Below are 21,386 nucleotides of genomic sequence, written 5' to 3'. Positions count from 1 at the left end.
AATACTAGCTATGCGAGCCCATTTTCTTAATTGTGCAGGTTTATAAAAGTTCGTGCGTGTGTGTGTGTGACTATTTCTGTCAGACTTCACGAACCATATAACGTTTCCCAAATATTTTTTGTGCCATAAGAATTATATTTTCTGTATAGCATGGCCGTTTCAGAACTACCACAATTTACGGGTGTTGAAATTAGAATTGTATATTAATACCTTCAGCTGCTGATGGGCGTTGATATATATCAACGGGGACAGGTGACAATGTGTGCCCCGACCGGGAATCGAACCTGGGATCTCCTGCTTACATGGCAGACGCTCTATCCATCTGAGCCACGGAGGGCACAGAGGGTAGATAGTGAGAGTGCAGGGACTATCTCGCGTACCCCTCCCGCGAGACCCACATTCTCACCTTATATGTCCGCACAGTACATTCGTAGTGTCCCACCCCAACACACTCATTACTCGTGGAAGAGATTGTTACCAAGTCCCGTAAGAGCTCGTGTAATATGTGTGCATCCGCACAGAAGAAGAAGAACATGGTCCGTATTGCCAGAACTATATACCTATTTCGATATAGTGTCTGTTCTTTTGGACATGTCCGAAAGAACAGACACCATGTCCAAGTAAGTATATTTACGGGTGTGGTCAATGCTTTTATGACAACAAACGCCTTTCAAAGCGTTACTCCATTTTAAATGTCCTCGCACTGCGTTTTGTTTGTGAAAGTGCACGCTAAGCGGAAGAGGGGAGAACAACGGCCCGAAGTAAAGCCTCTTGGCCTGAGCTGAGCGTCGCCTGAAGAAGAGCGGTCTGCCGAAACGCGGCCGGGCCCCGGGCGCTAAGTGCGCCTCCTTGTTGCGCCGTGAGCAGTTTGCCTAAGAACACGCAACACATGCATCCGCCCACGCCCGCGGCGTCTTACAGCCGCACTCACTATCTTTCACGCTGTTTACGCTTCTGCTCGCAGTGCTCTCTAAAATTCCGGAATGGAAAAGTGAAGCGCTCGGAAAAATTTTGACGCCAGTCTTTATGGCAAAGCTATCCTTAGATTTTGACTACAGATTACTTCTCTAATTGAATTCAGCGAATTGACGCATGGTGCAAGGAATGGCAACTGAATCTCAATGTAGACAAGTGCAATGTGCTGCGAATACATAGAAAGATAGATCCCTTATCATTTAGCTACAAAATAGCAGGTCAGCAACTGGAAGCAGTTAATTCCATAAATTATCTGGGAGTAGGCATTAGGAGTGATTTAAAATGGAATGATCATATAAGGTTGATCGTCGGTAAAGCAGATGCCAGACTGAGATTCATTGGAAGAATCCTAAGGAAACGCAATCCGAAAACAAAGGAAGTAGGTTACAGTACGCTTGTTCGCCCACTGCTTGAATACTGCTCAACAGTGTGGGATCCGTACCAGATAGGGTTGATAGAAGAGATAGAGGAGATCCAACGGAGAGCAGAGCGCTTCGTTACAGGATCATTTACTAATCGCGAAAGCGTTAGGGAGATGATAGATAAACTCCAGTGGAAGACTCTGCACGAGAGACGCTCAGTAGCTCGGTACCGGCTTTTGTTAAAGTTTCGAGAACATACCTTCACCGAAGAGTCAAGCAGGATATTGCTCCCTCCTACGTATATCTCGCGAAGAGACCATGAGGATAAAATCAGAGAGATTAAAGTCCACACAGAAGCATACCGATAATCCTCCTTTCCACGAACAATACGAGACTGGAACAGAAGGGAGAACCGATAGAGGTACTCAGGGTTCCCTCCGCCACACACCGTCAGGTGGCTTGCGGAGTATGGATGTAGATGTAGATGTAAATGTCATTCCAGTTTACTCGTAACATCTGTAAGGGGAAACAACGAAGTTTTAACCACAAACTCGAATAAATAACGTCACGTAATTAATTTTTAAGGTTCCATACCTAAATTGGTAAGAACGGATCCCTTGTAGAATCACTTGTTGTCCGTCTCTCTGTCTGTTTATGTGTCTGTTCGACTGTTACCATCCATTTTCAACAGGAATAAGTAGAGATATCACGTTGAAATTTACGTCACATACTGTTGTTGTTTTGGTCTTCAGTCCTGAGACTGGTTTGATGCAGCTCTCCATGCTACTCTATTCTGTGCAAGCTTCTTCAACTCGCAGTACCTACTGCAGCCTACCTCCTTCTGAATCTGCTTAGTGTATTCATCTCTTGGTCTCCCTCTACGATTTTTACCCTCCACGCTGCCCTCCAATACTAAATTGGTGATGCCTTGACGTCTCAGAACATGTCCTACCAACCGATCCCTTCTTCTAGTCAAGTTATGCCACAAACACCTCTTATCCCCAATTCTATTCAATACCTCCTTATTAGTTAAGTGATCTACCCATCTAATCTTCGGCATTCTTCTGTAGCACCACATTTCGAAAGCTTCTATTCTCTTCTTGTCCAAAGTATTTATCGTCTATTTTTCACTTCCATACCACCTTGAGTCAGCGATCGCTGTTGAGTAGGGGCACTACTACAAAAAACGATACTACATTTGACCGTCTCTGGTTCAATATAGTATTTTCTTACAAAAATTGAATTAATTTAATTTAATTTTAAACTCCATACAAACACTTTCAAAAACGGCTTCCTCACACTTGACTCTATACTCGATGTCAACAAATTTCTCTTCTTCAGAAACGCTTTCCTTGCCATTGCCAGACTACATTTTATATTCTCTCTACTTCGACCATCATCAGTTATTTTGCTCCCCAAATAGCAAAACTCCTTTACTACTTTAAGTGTCTCATTTCCTAATCTAATTCCCTCAGCATCATCCGACTTAATTCGACCTCATTCCATTATACTCGTTTTACTTTTGTTGGTGTTCATCTTATATCCTTCTTTCAAGACACTGTCCATTCCGTTCAACTGCTCTTCCAAGTCCGAAGGCGCCCGATCTTTTGGCGGTGTGGAACTGAAAGGTATATACACTGGGTAAATTAATTCAATTTTTGTAAGAAAATACTATATTGAACCAGAAACGGTCAAATGTAGTATCGTTTGTGTAGTAGTGCCGCTGCTCAATAGCGATCGCTGACTCAAGGTGGTATGGATAACGTGTTAGAGTAACTTTAAGTCGAGAGATGTATGGAGGAGTCTCAAGTGTAAAGACGTGTTGTATCTGATGCGTGCTGCATATATACTTACGCGCTACAGGCAGTAATGATCCTTTTTTATTTGCAAAGATACTATGACCTATGCTAACTGTTAAAGGAATCACAAATTAAGTTGGAAATAATTAAGGTAAAGAAAGTTCTTTTGTTGCTAATACTTTGCGCGTATTCATAAATGGTGATTGAGACAGTGTATAGCACTCACAGCGAATGATTTTGTAAAGCTAATTGTTAATGTATAATCAGTTTACTGATTGTATTAATTGCGAGCATTATTGTTTTCCAAAGAGTCAAAATACAAGTTTTTAAGTTACTGCCATGTTGTTAGTTACCCCAGGTCAATACCAGTTCCCAGATCTATGTCATTCTTCATTAATTACTTTTCTCAAGAAGTTATTGTCTCAGTCTTATTCGATTTTATTAAAATATATGCTAAGCAGCAGCTTTCCACAATAGCTGTCTGCTAACTATACAATTTAAAGCACCAACAGAGAGCAGTGCGAAGAGCATAACAATTGTGCAGACAAAGGTAAGAAATTTTATTATTTCAGGGATAGCATTCATTAAGCACAGGACCATTATTCTTAAATTGATAAAGTTTCGTATTATTACCAGGACCGATTTCAAATGAATAGTGTTGCTTCAGATTCCGTTTTTGTGTTACGTAAATTCATGCAGTTTTGGTTTGGTTTAAAGTTATTGAAAGTTTACATTCTCGCAGGTAAATTAAATTCACGTTCTCGCAGTCAAAAAAGTTCAGTACAGGGCAAAGCGCATACGCGATACATCCAATACACATTCACATGCTATTCCCATTCTAACAGTTACATTTCAGACTACTATCAGTAACGTAATTTCAATCATATTTCACATGTACATGTTTCACGTATTTCAAACGCACATCTTTTAAATCATAAGCCTATAGGGTACTCTCAAATAATCTAGAATCATGAAATTTGTCGAGAAGCAAGGTTTCACAGTAAAAATACAGGAAAAAAATACAAAATCTTTAGTTTGTAATTACATCATTTGAGAATTATTTTCGACGTTTATTCTAATAAAAAGTAGACCACATACACTGAGGAGCCAAAGAAACTGGTAAACTGTTACACCTGTCTTATATGTGTAGGGCCCCCGCAAGAGCAGAAGTGCCGCAACACGACGTAGCATGGATCCGACTAATGTCAGAAGTGGTGCTGGAGGGAACAGACATCATGAATCCTGCAGGGGTGTCCATAAGTCCATAAGAGTACGAGGGTTGCAGATCTCTTCTGAACAGCACGTTGCAACGCATCCCAGATACGATCAAAATGTTCATGTATGAGCATTTGGTGGCCAGCGGAAATGGTTAAACTCAGAAGAGTGTTCCTGAAGCCACTATGTATCAATTCTGGACATGTGGGACGCCGTACTGTCCTGCCAGAATTGCCCAAGTCCGTCGGAATGCACAGTGGACATAAATGGGTGCAGGTGGTCAGACAGAATGCTTACGTACGTGTCGCATTTCAGAGTCGTATCTAGACGTATCAGGGTCCGCCATCACTCCATCTGCACACGCCACACACAATTCCAGAGTTTCAAACAGCTTGAACTGTCCTCTGCTGACGTGCAGGGTCCATTGATCGATGGGTTGTCTCCATGCCCGTATAAGACCCTCCGCTCGATACAATTTGACACAAGATTCGTCGACTAGGCAACACGTCTCCGGTCTTCGACAATCCAATGTCGGTGCTGACGGGCCCAGGCGAGGCGTAAAGATTTCTTTCATGCAGTCGTCAAGGGTACATGAGTGGCCCATCGGATCCGAAAGCCCATATCGTTGATGTTTCGTCGAATGGTTCGCTCGCTGACACTTTTGATGGCCTAGCACTGAAATCTACAACAGTTTGCCGAAGGGGTGCACTTTTGTCAAGTTGAACGATTCTCGTCAGTCGTCGTTGGTTGCGTTCTTGCAGAATCTCTTTCCGGCTGCAGCGATGTCGGAAATTTGATGTTTTATCGGATTCCTGATATTCACTGATCAATCGTGAAAAGGTCGTACGAGAAAATCCCCACTTCATCGATACTTCGGAGATGCTGTGTCCCACCGCTCGTGTGTCGACTATGACACTACGTTCAAACTCACTTAAATCTTGATAATCTGTCATTGCAGCACCCATAACTGATCTAACAACTGTGCCACTTGTCTTACATAGCCGTTGACGATCGCAAGCCGTATTATGCCTGTTTGCATATCTCTGTATTTGAATATGCATGCCTATACCAAGTTTCTTTGGACATTCAGTGTATATCGGCCGCACGGAGTGGCCATGCGGTTTAGGCGTCATGTCACGGACTGCGCAGCTCTTCCCGAGGAGGTTCCAGTCCTCCCTAGGGCATGGGTGTGTGTATTGTTAGTTTAAGTAGTTTGTAAGTCTAGGGACCGAAGCAGTTCGGCCCCTTAGGAATTCACACACATTTGAACCGTATTTCGGGCCTGGTGCGCTAATAGTTAAGTGCGTGCCTGGAAACAGAGAGGTAGCGGGAGTGAATTTCGGTCGGAGCACGGATATTTTGCAGTCTTCGATTTAACCTATCCTTTACTTCTGGACGATGAGAGGATCACCAGACGTAACACGTGGTTCGGATACTACGTTAAACCGTAGACCCCTTTTTCCCGATTGGATAACTGGGTTAGATTACGGACACGCAAGTTGCCGAAGGGGCCCAATAGAAAGACTTGCACGAGGCTATCGAGGCACCCAAAAATACTATTATAATAATTATTATTACCTTATACATAATTAAGTTTGTGTGGAACACTTAGAGCGCGAGTCCTATTCGCACATGTCCAATTTTTTGGTTATTGCACCAGCTTTCAGGCAAATATCTGGAAAAGTATTACTTGTTATTCCCATGTTTCGGCTGACAACCGTAGATTCATCTACGGGGTGGGTAGCTGACAGAATGTAAACCATTTGATGAATACTGCTGAGATAAAAAGACACGCCCAGAGATAACACTGTCCTTCGCGAGGTTCGTTTAGTATGTGTGGAAGTGTCACTGGTAGACGCTACAAGACAGGCGTTGAGCATTACAGTGTGGTGTAGACCCTACTGTTAAAGTTCTGTTGGCATACTGTCCAAGAGGAGACAAGCGATCGAGTGCTTCCTCGCACATAATCTCGCGGAAAGACAACTGGAAGTCGTACAGAGTCTTACAAATAGGCCTCCCTCGCGACGGGGTACAATCAGAGAGACTGGAAGTCGTACAGAGTCTTACAAATAGGCCTCCCTCGCGACGGGGTACAATCAGAGAGACTGGAAGTCGTACAGAGTCTTACAAATAGACCTCCCTCGTGACGGGGTACAATCAGAGAGACTGGAAGTCGTACAGAGTCTTATAAATAGGCCTCCCTCGCGACGGGGTACAATCAGAGAGACTGGAAGTCGTACAGAGTCTTACAAATAGGCCTCCCTCGCGACAGGAAATGAAAAAGGGGGCGTGATAGTGACACGCGAACTACCCTCCGCCACGCCTCGTAGGGTGGCTTTACGGAGTACAGGCTCGATACAGATTCGTACTGTTCCTGCCGGCAAGAAATCTTGAGCTAATTTATACTTTAAATGTTGGTGCTAAACCTTGTCATATGCTCACTGCATGTTAAGGAATGATGCAGGTACGCCATTCGCAAGTTTTCTTTTTGGACTTTCAGATAATCGGCCTATGGTCTTGTAATTGAACCCACCGTAGAACGGTTTCTACAGAAGGTTTAAATTCTGGGAAAAAAATTCTTTGAATTTCTATAGTTTATTTTATTATCTGTTATAGATATGCTTTAGTGATGACAGATTGGTGTGATATTGATTTACTCGCGGACGTGCTGAAAACTAATGCCTCTGAGTTTTTAATGTGAAAACTCTTTTCTTAAATAAAACAGCTCTGTTAACATTTTACAACTGTATTCTTGATGTCGACATATTTATTTCGTAACATCATCACCCTAGCGACCAATACATTTCTTCCAACGACAGTCTAGTTTGTTAATACTGTCGCTGTAGAATGTTTGCCGTTGTGAAGGACACACAATCTCACCTCTGCTTGCACCGCTCCATCACTATCAAAGTGTCCGCCCCTGGTAGCTGAGTGGTCAGCGCGACAGAATGTCAATCCTAAGGGCTCGGGATCGATTGCCGGCTGGGTCGAAAATTTTGTGCACTCAGGGACTGGGTGTTGTGTTGTCCTAATCATCATCATCATTTCATCCCCATCGACGCAAAAGTGACCAAAGTGGCCTCAAATCGAAAGACGGGAGGCCCTAGCCACACAACATTTACTTATTTACTGTACTATCAAAGTGAAGTCCTCCAAGGTGTTCTCTAAGCTTTGAAAACAGATGAGAATCGGTTGGGGCCAAGTCTGGACCGTATAGGGGATGATCTATGACAGTGAACCCAAGGCGTCAGACACGTGCAGATGTCGCAGCGCTCGTGTGTCTCGCATTGTTCCACCTGCGGACGTGCTCTTCGAATTCATGCTTTCAGTTTTGTGGAGTGTGTCATGCACAGACATTGTTACGTTACTCACCGCCATGTTACACGCCACAATTCGCAGCCCTTTAGCTCCATAAGCATACAACTCAGGTTAGCGAAGCGGGGAAGTCGACTGAGTGCGTGACAAGTAACACCTCAATCTGTACTGAGAACAGAATAATAATTTCGGAGACATTACTGTTCACCATATCATCCTATCAATTCGGTTTATATGCTGGATTTAGTTGGGATTAACGTTTCTATTTGTGCTTGTCAAAGACATTTTTAAATGTTCAATCTATTTGTGCTATATGAATTTGAACAGCTGTAATAATTTCTTCGTTTAAGAATGTGATCAGGATTCTATTAACATGTTCTCAGAAGTCTGGATGCGAATGAGAGTTTTGAGGTGTGATTCTGAAGATTTGTGCTTTTTCTCGCGCTTAGGCTATACTACAATCTTTCTGTGGTTTTTGATCAGTCATTTCCTCGAATCTAATTCACTAAATCGGCCGTGCTATTTCTGGTTTAGTCCCCGAGCTAATTGTTGTGTTAGGTTATGCTGTGAGCTGTTGTACTTAGATTTAAGAAGTTCATATCTGTATTAATTGAGTATTCGGCAAATTCTACTTCTTTCATCAACAGTGTTTAAGAGAAAGCTTGCGGCGCATTTATTGTGGTATGCAATGCCTTCTTCGGGTATGCTTTCTTTGACAGTGTTTAGGAAACCTTGTGTAATGGATAAATTAAACTTTTCTAGACCATAGGTGTTTAATACATTGCTATATCGCAGTTTATATTCCTTGGTGCCCAAGAATAGCACTATTTGACTTTTTACGATATTATTGTTTGTATCACATAGACAGGTCATTGACAGACCTTCGTATACACTCCTGTTTCGAACAGATAGAAATAGGCGTCTCTAGCGTAGAGAAGCAAGTGAGAGAGTTGAAAAAAATAAGACGCTAGGTCCGGGTGGAATACCAGTTCGGTTTTCCAGAGAGTGCATTTCGGCATTGGCCCCTCAAGTAGGTTGCATTTATCGCTAATGTCTCGCTCAGTGCAAGGTTTCAAGCGACTAGAAAAAAGCGCTCCTGACTCATGTACAGAAGAAGGTTAAAATATCGGAACCGCAATACTAGAAATCAATACCCTTAACATCGGCTTGCTGCAAAATTCTCGAATTTACACTATGTGATCAAAAGTATCCGGACACCTCTAAAAACATGCGTTTCTCATATTGGGTGCATTGTGCTGCCAACTACTGCCAGGTACTCCATATCAACGACCTCAGTAGTCATTAGACATTGTGAGAAAGCCGAATGGGGCGCCCCGCAGAACTCACGGACTTCAACGTGGTGATTGGATGTCACTTGTGTCATACGTGTGTACGCGAGATTTCCACAGTCCTAAACATCTCGAGGTCCACTGTTTCAGACGTGATAGTGAAGTGGAAACGCGAAGGGACACGTACAGTACGAAAATGTACAGGCCCATCTCATCTGTTGACTGACAGAAACTGCCGATAGTTGAAGATGGTTGTAAAGTGTAATAGGCATACATCTATCCAGACCGTCACACAGGAATTCCAAACCGCATCAGGATCCACTGCAAATACTATGACAGTTAGGCGGGAGGTGAGAAAACTTGGATTTCATGGTCGAGTGGCTGCTCATGAGCCACACATCACGCTTTTAAATGCCAAACGACACCTCGCTTGGTGTAAGGAGCGCAAACATTGGACGATTGAACAGTGGAAAAGCGTTGTGTGGAGTGACAAATCACGGTACCCAATGTGGCGATCCGATGGTAGCGTGTGGGTATGGCGAATGCACGGTGAACGTCATCTGCCAGCGTGTGTGGTGCCAACAATTAAATTCGGAGGCGATGGTGTTATGGTATGGTCGTGTTTTTCATGGAGAGGGCTTGCATCCCTTGTTGTTTTTCGTGGCACTATCACAGTACAGGCCTACATTGATGTTTAAGCATCTTTCTTCCCACTGTTGAAGAGCAATCCGAGGATGGCTATTGCATCTTTCAACACGATCGAGCACCTGTTGATAATGCACGGCCTGCGGCGGAGTTGTTACACGACAATAATATCCCTGTATTGGACTAGCCTGCACAGAGTCCTGACCTGAAACCTATAGAACACCTTTGGGATGTTTTGGAACGCCGACTTCGTGCCAGGCCTCACCGACCGACATCGATACCTGTCCTCAGTGCAGCACTCTGTGAAGAATGAGCTGCCATTCCCCAAGATACCTTCCAGCACCTGATTGAACGTATGCCTCCGAGAGTGGATGCTGTCATCAAGGCTTAGGGTGGGCCAACACCATGCTGAATTCCAACATTACCGATGGAGGGCGACACGAACTTGTAAGTCATTTTTAGTCAAGTGTCCGGATACATTTGATTGCATAGTATATTCTGAATTCGAACATAATAAATTTCCTATGCACCGAAAAACTTATGTCTACGAATCATCACGGTTTTAGAAAGCATTATTCGTGTGAAACTCAGCTTTCTCACGTGACATACTGAGAACTATAGATGAAGAACAACAGGCAGATTTAATACTCCTAGATTTACGTAAAGCGTTTGACACGGTGCTCCTCTGCAGGTTGTTAATGAAGATACGAGCACATGGAATAGGTTCCAAAATATGTGAATGGCTCGAAGGCTTGTTAAGTAATTGATCCCAGCACGCTGTCCTCAACGGCGAGTGTTGATCGGAGACAAGGGTCTCATCAGGAGTGCCCCAGGGAAGTATGATAGGACCGCTGTTGTTATCTACATACATAAACGTTATGGCAGACAAGGTGGGCAGCAATCTGCAGTTGTTTTGCTGATGATGCTGTGGTGTACGGGAAGGTGTCGAAGTTGAGTAGCTGTAGGAGGATGCAAGATGACTTAGACATAATTTCAATTGGTGTCACGAATGGCAGCTAACTGTAAATGTGGAAAAATGAGCAGGAAAAATTATGCTGTAATACTTGAATACGGTTTTAGTGGTGTGCTTCTTGATGTAACGATTAAATAGTTGGCGTAACGTTGTAAAGTAGTACGAAATGGAACGAGCACATGAGGTCGACAATATAGAAAGTGAATGGTCAACTTCGGTTTATTTAGAGAATTTCAGGAAAGTGTAGTTCACGTACAAAGGGAAACGCAAAATGCTGGAGCCACCCATTTTTGAGTACTGTTGGACTCTTTCAAATGCTCGCCGGGTCTTGTTAAAGGAAGACATCGAAACAATTCCGATGTGTGCTGCTATCAGTGGAGTAGGTGCTCTGTGGAGTCAGACGGGAATCGCTGGAGGAAAGACAACGTTCTTCCACTTTCGAACGGCACGCGGGAAAAACGAGCACTTAAATTTTTCTGTGCGAGCCCTGATTTCTCTTATTTTATTGTGATGATCATTTCTCCCTATGTAGGTGGGTGCCAACAGAATGTTTTAGCAATCGGAGGAGAAAAGTGGTGAATTAAATTTCATGTGAAGATCCCGTCTCAACGAAAAACACCTTTGTTTTAATTATTGCCAATCCAAATCACGTATCATGTCTGTGGCACCATCTCCCCTATTTCGCGATAGTACAAAACGAGCTGCCCTTCTTTGTACTTTCGATGTCATCCGTTAGTCCCACCTGATGCAGATACCCCACCGCAGAGCAATACTCCAGAACAGGGCGGACAAGCATAGTGTAAACAGTCTGTTTGGTAGACCTGTCGCACCTTCTAACTGCTCTGCCAATTAATCGCAGTCTTTGGTTTGCTCTACCCACAGTATTATCTATGTGATCGTTTAAACTTAGGTTATTTGTAATTGTAATCAAGAAATGGTTCAAATGGCTCTGAGCACTATGGGACTGAGGTCATCAGTCCCCTAGAACTTAAAACTACGTAAACCAGACTGAAGCGCCTAGAACCGCTCGGTCACATCGGCCTGCTAATTGTAATCCGTAAGTATTTAGTTTAATTTACAGACCTCAGATATGTGTGACTTATCGCGTAATCGAAATTTACTTGAAATGCTATTGAGAGGGTTTAGAGAACTGTTATTTGAGGATGACTGCAGAACGATTCTACAGCAGCAAACGCACATTTCTCATAACTATCGCGAAGAAATAAGAAAACTTAAGCCCCGCACGGACACATATACCCCCTAGATAGTGGTTTTTCACTCGATGCTTTTGCAAGTTGAACAGGAAAGGATTTGTACACTCCTGGAAATTGAAATAAGAACACCGTGAATTCATGGCCCCAGGAAGGGGAAACTTTATTGACACATTCCTGGGGTCAGATACATCACATGATCACACTGACAGAACCACAGGCACATCGACACAGGCAACAGAGCATGCACAATGTCGGCACTAGTACAATGTATATCCACCTTTCGCAGCAATGCAGGCTGCTATTCTCCCATGGAGACGATCGTAGAGATGCTGGATGTAGTCCTGTGGAACGGCTTGCCATGCCATTTCCACCTGGCGCCTCAGTTGGACCAGCGTTCGTGCTGGACGTGCAGACCGCGTGAGACGACGCTTCATCCAGTCCCAAACATGCTCAATGGGGGACAGATCCGGAGATCTTGCTGGCCAGGGTAGTTGACTTGCACCTTCTAGAGCACGTTGGGTGGCACGGGACACATGCGGACGTGCATCGTCCTGTTGGAACAGCAAGTTCCCTTCCCGGTCTAGGAATGGTAGAACGATGGGTTCGATGACGGTTTGGATGTACCGTGCACTATTCAGTGTCCCCTCGACGATCACCAGAGGTGTACGGCCAGTATAGGAGATCGCTCCCCACACCATGATGCCGGGTGTTGGCCCTGTGTGCCTCGGTCGTATGCAGTCCTGATTGTGGCGCTCACCTGCACGGCGCCAAACACGCATACGACCATCATTGGCACCAAGGCAGAAGCGACTCTCATCGCTGAAGACGACACGTCTCCATTCGTCCCTCTATTTACGCCTGTCGCGACACCACTGGAGGCGGGCTGCACGATGTTGGGGCGTGAGCGGAAGACGGCCTAACGGTGTGCGGGACCGTAGCCCAGCTTCATGGAGACGCTTGCGAATGGTCATCGCCGATACCCCAGGAGCAAAAGGGTCCCTAATTTTCTGGGAAGTGGCGGTGCGGTCCCCTACGGCACTGCGTAGGATCCTACGGTGTTGGCGTGCATCCGTGCGTCGCTGCGGTCCGGTCCTAGGTCGACGGGCACGTGCACCTTCCGCCGACCACTGGTGACAACATCGATGTACTGTGGAGACCTCACACCCCACGTGTTGAGCTATTCGGCGGTACGTCCACCCGGCCTCCCGCATGCCCACTATACGCTCTTGCTCAAAGTCCGTCAACTGCACATACGGTTCACGTCCACACTGTCGCGGCATGCTACCAGTGTTAAAGACTGCGATGGAGCTCCGTATGCCACGGCAAACTGGCTGACACTGACGGCGGCGGTGCACAAATGCTGCGCAACTAGCGCCATTAGACGGCCAACACCGCGGTTCCTGGTGTGTCCGCTGTGCCGTGCGTGTGATCACTGCTTGTACAGCCCTCTCGCAGTGTCCGGAGCAAGTATGGTGGGTCTGGCACACCGGTGTCAATGTGTTCTTTTTTCCATTTCCAGGAGTGTAGTTGCTCATGCATGGATGTGTGTCGTTTCCTCAGGTTAGTTAGGTTTAGTTAGTTCTAAGTTCTAGGCGACTGATGACCTCAGAAGTTAAGTCGCATAGTTCTCAGAGCCATTTGAACTATTTGTAGTTGCTCGATGTACCCTCCACTATGCAGTTTATGGTGACTTGTGGAGTATGTAAGTTGACATTGCTGTAGATTATTTTCTAACTAGCATGTTTTCTCCTCAGAAGGATAGACCACGAGCCCATCCACATGTTCTCCTCACTCGTTTGTTAACCCTTTCAGGGGCAAAATTAAAAAAAAAATTAATTTTTCCTTGTTTTTATTGTATTCTTTTCATACATTGAGTCAGAAAAATGCATAAATTAAATGAAATGTATATAAACTGAACACATACAGGGTGGTTTCAAATGGAGCCACTGCCCGCTAAATGTCACCACTTTTGATGATACAGTAGAAAGCAATTCCTTTGTGCAGATAAGCATAAGGCTACCTGGCAGTGACTACATGTCCATCTGCTTCTTTGGGGTTCTTTATTTGTGCTGCAGTGCACACAGCGCCTTGAGGTTCCATGTTTTGGCAGATGTTTTGCTTCCGATATACGTTTCTCATTTGGAACCCCAGTTTTGAATTTTTTTGCAGATGGTTCTGACGGTGTATTGGGATGTCCAGGACTATCTTTGAAGACATTACTGCCTACCAGGCCTGTGGCAACACGTCTTCGAAAATCCTTTAGCACTTGCTTCGCTGTTGGATTACATAATCGAAACAGAATAAATGCATTTCCAATAGAAATATTAGCTATTTACCAAAATAATCATAGCCACTGCCTTCGCGATTTCTTGTTTATTGCATAAAAAATGTTCTTCATATCTGCCTTATCGACACATCCCATATTTGCATTATATGATTTCACTATTTTTGGGCAAGGTACCTTTGTGATTTTTCCATCCTTTTCTTTATGGCTGACTTCTTCAACAAATACAGGCGAATCAATTGTAGACAGCAACATGACGTTTGTCTTTCCATTTGATGCAGGCAATGCCATCAGAACGAACTGATCTGTCAAACTCTCCTCTTTGCAGCTATTTGTCTGTTTTTAGCGTAGGAAGTCGTTTTCTGTGTGATCTAATTGTTCCACATGCAAAAAGTCCGTCATCTTTTAGCTTCTTTAAAAGTGAGACACTGGTAAAAAAATTGTCAAAGTATATGTGGTATCCCTTTCCCTCCAAGCCTTTACAGATATCTCTCAGAATTCTCTCTTGTAAGGATTTGCCTTCAACTTTTCCAGTATATATCTGAAAATCACAAATATATCCCAGCTTATCAGCTTTGACTCAGATTTTGTATCCCCTCTTGATTGGCTTTTGGGGCATATATTGTTTGAATGCGATCTGTACTTTGAACTTCACCATGCATTCATCTATAGCTTTGTCCTTAGTAGGTGCACAGAATTCTTTGAAGTTTACCAGTATCTAATTGATTAGTGGACGGATTTTATATAATTTGTCATAATTCCTGCTCTCCCTTGAAGGCATAACAGCGTTGTCATTGATGTGAATATGTGTCAAAATCCAGCTGAACCTTTTTACTGTCATTAGTGAGGAAATGTACTCATCTCGAAGTTCCTTATGGGATGACCAGCAATCACGATAATAACAAGGTTTCTTGATTAACGTTAGAATGTTTATAGCCAAAAATACTTTTAATTCTGCTTTAGAATGAGGGAGGCCTTTTTGCCACCTTTCTGTGTTGTGTACAGGTTAGACTGGAAAACTGCGTGTTCTGACATAGTGTCACAAAACAGACACAAAAAGAATCTACTGGTTGCATACCTTCACTGTCAATTTTAAGTTTTCCTCGTACACCAGCTTCCGCTGAAAAATTGGCGGCAAAGTTCATTGCACTGACATCCTTTCTCCATGTAAATTCGCAATGGAAGACAGTGGCAAATCGTCATTAGTGCTGAAACTATCATCACAGTCATTGTCAAAATGGTCCTCACTCTCACTTTCCGAAATAATTTGAGATAAAACAGATGTTTTCGTTCGCAAATCCAGATCACTGTCTTCAGCTAGCACATCACTTTCACTGTCACTGCTATTGTCGATGTGTGAGTGGGGATATAAAGGAATATGTGCGAAAAGGCGCTCCAGAATTTCCTCATCCTTTACTCTGTGAGATTACAGCACGTGAAACTGGAAAAAAAAGAAGTTCGTGACACCTACTAATGCTGCCGTTACTGGAGCAGTGGTTTCAAATGGAACCACCACAACACTCACGGAAATAAATGCATTATTTTGGTTATTATTGCAGTAAATATAGTATTAACGAAAACAGAACAGTATTCTGCATTTAATACATGCATAAAAGTTACCTAATACAGAAGAATACAGTCACAATTTGAGAACAAAGACGTTCGCGCACAGCGTTCAAAAATGGCTGTCCAACTCGGCTCATTACTGGCTAATATTTACAGATTTTGACGTGGTTCCAGTGACAGCCACCAGACGGCAGCACCAACTAGGCTGCTGAATGGTGTTCCCAAAAGTAGCCACTGCCATTTTGCCACAAGATGAGAAATCTGTAGGTGGTTTCAAACGGAACCACTTGCCCTGAAAGGGTTAAGCGCGGAACGCAGCGCAGCGCAGCGCCGTGCGCCAGCGGGCAGTGGAGCACGCACCTGTGGCTGGTAGTGGGGGGGCCTGCCGGCGACTGCAGCGCGCAGCTCCCTCTCCGCGGCGGCGGCGCGCCCGCTCTCTAGCAGCAGGCGGCCCAGGTGGAAGCGGCACGCCGTCGCCGCCTGCGCGTGTGCGCGCGGGTCCTTGAGCGCCGAGCCGTCAGCTGTGGCGCCCGCCCGCAGCACCCCGAGCGCGTCCCGCTCTCGGCCCTGCCGCCACAGCACCAGCCCCAGGTTCAGGTACGCGGCTGCAACACAAACGGCACACGCGCTTACGTGGGGTCGTCGCGCGTCACGTAGAGGTGACGGGACGTTACAATTGCTACTATGCATAGAGATCGTAGACAGTCTCGGAGAGTGGCGCCTATGCGTGTATGCATACACTGCTGGACAATAAAATTCAAAGACCAAGACAACGACAAATGTTTCAAGGCGAGAAATGTTCTTCTTGCCCGAACAGATATGGCAGTGCATGGCGATATACACGGCTAGAAAAAAAGACTTATTAGAACTTTTTATTAGCATGTAGGCACTGATCGGATAACGTCTTCACCACGAAACAGGTAACAGAACAAACAACAGAAAATAATTTGGAAACGTATCCCGCTTCCCCCCTCCCCCCCCCCCCCCCCCCATGAACCATGGACCTTGCCGTTGATGGGGAGGCTTGCGTGCCTCAGCGAGGGGTATCTGTTGAGAGGCCAGATAAAAGTGTGGTTCCTGAAGAGGGGCAGCAGCCTTTCCAGTAGTTGCAAGGGCAACAGTCTGGATGATCTGGCCTTGTAACAATAACCAAAACCGCTTTGCTGTGCTGGTACTGCGAACGGCTGAAAGCAAGGAGAAACTACGGCCGTAATTTTTCCCGAGGGCATGCAGCTTTACTGTATGATTAAATGATGATGGCGTCCTCTTGGGTACAATATTCCGGAGGTAAAATAGTCCCCCATTCGGATCTCCGGGCGGGAATTACTCAAGAGGACGTCGTTATCAGGAGAAGGAAAACTGGCGTGCTACGGATCGGAGGGTGGAATGTCAGATCCCTTAATCGGGCAGGTAGGTTAGAAAATTTAAAAAGGGAAACTGATAGGTTAAAGTTGGATATAGTGGGAATTAGTCAAGTTCGGTGGCAGGAGGAACAAGACTTCTGCCAGGTGACTACAGGGTTATAAACACAAAATCAAATAGAGGTAATGCAGGAGTCGGTTTAATAACGAATAGGAAAATAGGAATGCGGGTAAGCTACTACAAACAGCATAGTGAACGCATTATTGTCGCCAAGATAGATACGAAGGCTACATCTACTACAGTAGTACAAGTTTATATGCCAACTAGCTCTTCAGATGACGAAGAAATTGAAGAAATGTATGATGAAATAAAAGAAATTGTTCAGATAGTGAAGGGAGACGAAAATTTAATAGTCATGGGTGACTGGAATTCGAGTGTAGGAAAAGGGAGCGAAGGAAACATAGTCGGTGAATATGGATTGGGGCTATTGCACAGAGCACAACTTAATCATAGCTAACACTTGGTTTAAGAATCATAAAAGAAGGTTGTATACATGGAAGAACCCTGGAGATACTAAAAGGTATCAGATAGATTATATAATGGTAAGACAGAGATTTAGGAACCAGGTTTTAAATTGTACGGCATTTCCAGGGGCAGATGTGGACACTGACCACAATCTATTGGTTATGGCCTGTAGATTAAAACTGAAGAAACTGCAAAAATGTGGGAAATTAAGGAGATGGGACCTGGATAAACTGACTAAACCAGAGGTTGTACTGTGTTTCAGGGAGAGCATAAGGGAACAATTGACAGGAATGGGGGAAAGAAATACAGTAGAAGAAGAATGGGTAGCTTTGAGGGATGAAGTAGTGAAGGCAGCAGAGGATCAAATAGGTAAAAAGACGAGGGCTAGTAGAAATCCTTGGGTAACAGAACAAATACTGAATTTAATTGATGAAAGGAGAAAATATAAAAATGCAGTAAATGAAGCAGGCAAAAAGGAATACAAACGTCTCAGAAATGAGATCGACAGGAAGTGCGAAATGGCTAAGCAGGGATGGCCGGATGACAAATGTAAGGACGTAGAGGCTTATCTCACTAGGGGTAAGATACATACTGCCTAGAGGAAAATTAAAGAGAACTTTGGAGATAAGACAACATCAAGAGCTCAGATGGAAACCCAGTTCTAAGCAAAGAAGGGAAGGCAGAAAGGTGGAAGGAGTATATAGAGGGTCTATACAAGGGCGATGCACTTGAGGACCATATTATGGAAATGGAAGAGGATGTAGATGAAGATGAAATGGGAGATATGATATTGCGTGAAGAGTTTGACAGAACACTGAAAAAGCTGAGTCGAAACAAGGCCCCCGGAGTAGACAACATTACATTGGAACTACTGACAGCCCTGGGAGAGCCAGTCCTGACAAAACTCTACCATTCTGGTGAGCAAAATGTACGAGACAAGCGAAATACCCTCAGACTTCAAGAAGAATATATTAATTCCAATCCCAAGGAAAGCAGGTGTTCAGATGTGAAAATTACCGAACTATCAGTTTAATAAGTCACGGCTGCAAAATACTAACGCGAATTCTTTACAGACGAATGGAAAAACTAGTTGAAGCCAACCTCGGGGAAGATCAGTTTGGATTCCGTAGAAACAATGGAACACGTGAGGCAGTACTGACCCTACGACTTATCTTAGAAGAAAGATTAAGGAAAGGCAAACCTACGTTTCTAGCATTTGTAGACCCAGAGAAAGCTTTTGACAATGTTGACTGGAATACTCTCTTTCAAATTCTAAAGGTGGCAGGGGTAAAATACAGCGAGCGAAAGGCTATTTACAATTTGTACAGAAACCAGACGGCAGTTATAAGAGTCGAGGTGCATGAAAGGGAAGCAGTCGTGGGGAAGGGAGTAAGACAGGTGTAGCCTCTCCCCGATGTTATTCAAGCTGTATGTTGAGCAAGCAGTAAAGGAAACAAAAGAAAAATTCAGAGTAGGAAGTAAAATCCATGGAGAAGAAATAAAAACTTTGAGGTTCGCCGATGACATTGTAATTCTGTCAGAGACAGCAAAGGACTTGGAAGAGCAGTTGAATGGAACGGACAGTGTCTTGAAAGGAGGAAATAAGATGAACATCAACAAAAGCAAAACGAGGGTAATGGAATGTAGTTGAATTAAGTCGGGTGATGCTGAGGGAATTAGATTAGGAAATGAGACGCTTAAAGTAGTAAAGGAGTTTTGCTATTTGGGGATCAAAATAACTGATGATCGTCGAAGTAGAGAGGATATAAAATGTAGACTGGCAATGGCAAGGAAAGCGTTTCTGAAAGAAGAGAAATTTGTTAACATCGAGTATTGATTTAAGTGTCAGGAAGTCATTTCTGAAAGTATTTGTATGGAGTGTAGCCATGTATGGAAGCGAAACGTGGACGATAACTAGTTTGGACAAGAAGAGAATAGAAGCTTTCGAAACGTGGTGCTACAGAAGAATGCTGAAGATTAGATGGGTAGATCACATAACTAATGAGGAAGGATTGAATCGGATTGGGGAGAAGAGAAGTTTGTGGCACAACTTGACTAGAAGAAGGGATCGGTTGGTAGACATGTTCTGAGGCATCAAGGGATCACCAATTTAGTATTGGAGGGCAGCGTGGAGGGTAAAAATCGTAGAGGGAGACCAAGAGATGAATACACTAAGCAGATTCAGAAGGATGTAGGTTGCAGTAGGTACTGGGAGATGAAGAAACCTGCAGAGGATAGAGTAGCATGGAGAGCTGCATCAAACCAGTCTCAGGACTGAAGACCGTAACAACACATCCCGCTTTTATAGATTTCGGTAAGACGTTTGACAATCGAATGAAACTATGGCCAATATAAAAGAAAGTTAGGTCTATTCACCACTCCGAACTTAGGAATAGGTAACAGCATTGTCATTGACATCACATACAAGTCCGAAATAACCGACGCAATATATATTTAACGCGAGGTGACAAAAGTGTCTTCAGCGCCAACGCACACAAATTCGAATTCTTACAAGAATCAGCGAAATGCCAGGAGTAATGAGGATGATGGGCTAGGACACTTCATTAGTAGTGTGTGGGTACGTTGGGGTAGAGTCAGTTTTACATATTTCCATGTTATCGATATTCAAATCTGATAAATAAATGGCAAGTGCGCACCGAGATTAAAAAGTCGAGGCTGCCATACACAAACATTCAAGACGCGACGCCCACAGTAGTTTTCGTTTGGCGGAGGCAACCAGCTCGCTGGAAAGTCCGTAGGAGGGTGAGTTAGCATGCTGCTGCGGCAGCCGACCAATCGCCCAGTTTTTGCCAGAGAAAAGGGATAGTGGCCTGCGTGTTCACCTTAAAAGCAAAACCCACTGTATTGTTTGGGAGAGTTGCAGCAGACGCATTTTTGACGGACCTAGTATGCAGTTTCAGAGATCTCACTGGTGGACAGTAAACAACTAATGCAGATGCTATATACGAGTATTTCCGGACTGATCGGCTTAAACAGAGCGCCATTCTCTCGTTTGTAAGAGTAACGCTGATCCGTGGACTATTTCTGATGCAATGAGCCCGAGGAGTGAGAGAAAGACAGCAGATAATATACCCTTTCGCTTCTTGCTCGGAGAGGGTTCGTTCTGGTGAAGCTCCTGAAGCAGGAACACTTAACAGGAGCGAGTGCGCTAATGCATGTACGCGGAGAGCAAGGGACGAGGTCTCTACTCAGTACTGCACTGAGAGAGCGCCTCTGTCGTTAGCGAATCGGAGTGATACTCTATATTGACTCGCCTACGATTAAGTGTTTGTTCACTATGCTGGCCATCGAGTGGCATAGTGGTGGACTGGTTATCTGATGGGTGTACCATGCCAACAGACTAGGGGCAGAAAGGAGTCCTTGACTTCATGAAGGCGTAGTGAGAGTTTGATTGGCGAAGGTCAATCCAGATAGAAAGAGATAGTTGTATTGCTTTTCAGCAGCGAAGGACACAGGCAGCAGTCGTCGCAACTCACAGTATTGTGCGCTACAGCCTAGGCGAGCCCCATCTTTCCTCCATTAGAAATTACATACTTCATTCACATCACTCCATTACATTTCTCACACGACAGCCTCGACCGTACTTCGAAAAATTCAGTCAGATAATTATTCGAGTGGAGTAGCCGTGGGTCTCAGCCATTCTGCCGAGAAAATTACATTCTTAAAGAAAAGGGATAAAAGAGGTTTTTCACACTTTGTATACAAATTTCATTAACAGGATTCCTATCCATAAGAGGTAACCTCCTGTTCCAAAAATAACCCGGAAATTTGTGTATCAGTTTATAAATACAAGTTTCACTTGATTTTCTCAGATTTTGCAATAAATAATATTTTCTGTTCG

General features: G+C 44.1%; 1 protein-coding gene across 1 annotated transcript in view; it reads right to left on the bottom strand.

Moving 5' to 3' along the window:
• LOC126281582 (protein O-mannosyl-transferase TMTC2-like) overlaps window positions 1–21,386 on the bottom strand; it is a 698,078-nt gene that overhangs the window by 328,260 nt on the left and 348,432 nt on the right. Inside the window, exon 10 of the mRNA XM_049980663.1 lies at window positions 15,998–16,242. Coding sequence (XP_049836620.1) covers window positions 15,998–16,242 — 245 coding nt within the window. The remainder of the gene's footprint in view (window positions 1–15,997; window positions 16,243–21,386) is intronic.

This window comes from Schistocerca gregaria, chromosome 7 (assembly GCF_023897955.1).
Source record: "Schistocerca gregaria isolate iqSchGreg1 chromosome 7, iqSchGreg1.2, whole genome shotgun sequence".
Taxonomy (NCBI): Eukaryota; Metazoa; Arthropoda; class Insecta; order Orthoptera; family Acrididae; genus Schistocerca; species Schistocerca gregaria.
Note: the sequence above shows the minus strand (reverse complement) of the source record. Positions and strands in the feature narration are given on the sequence as shown.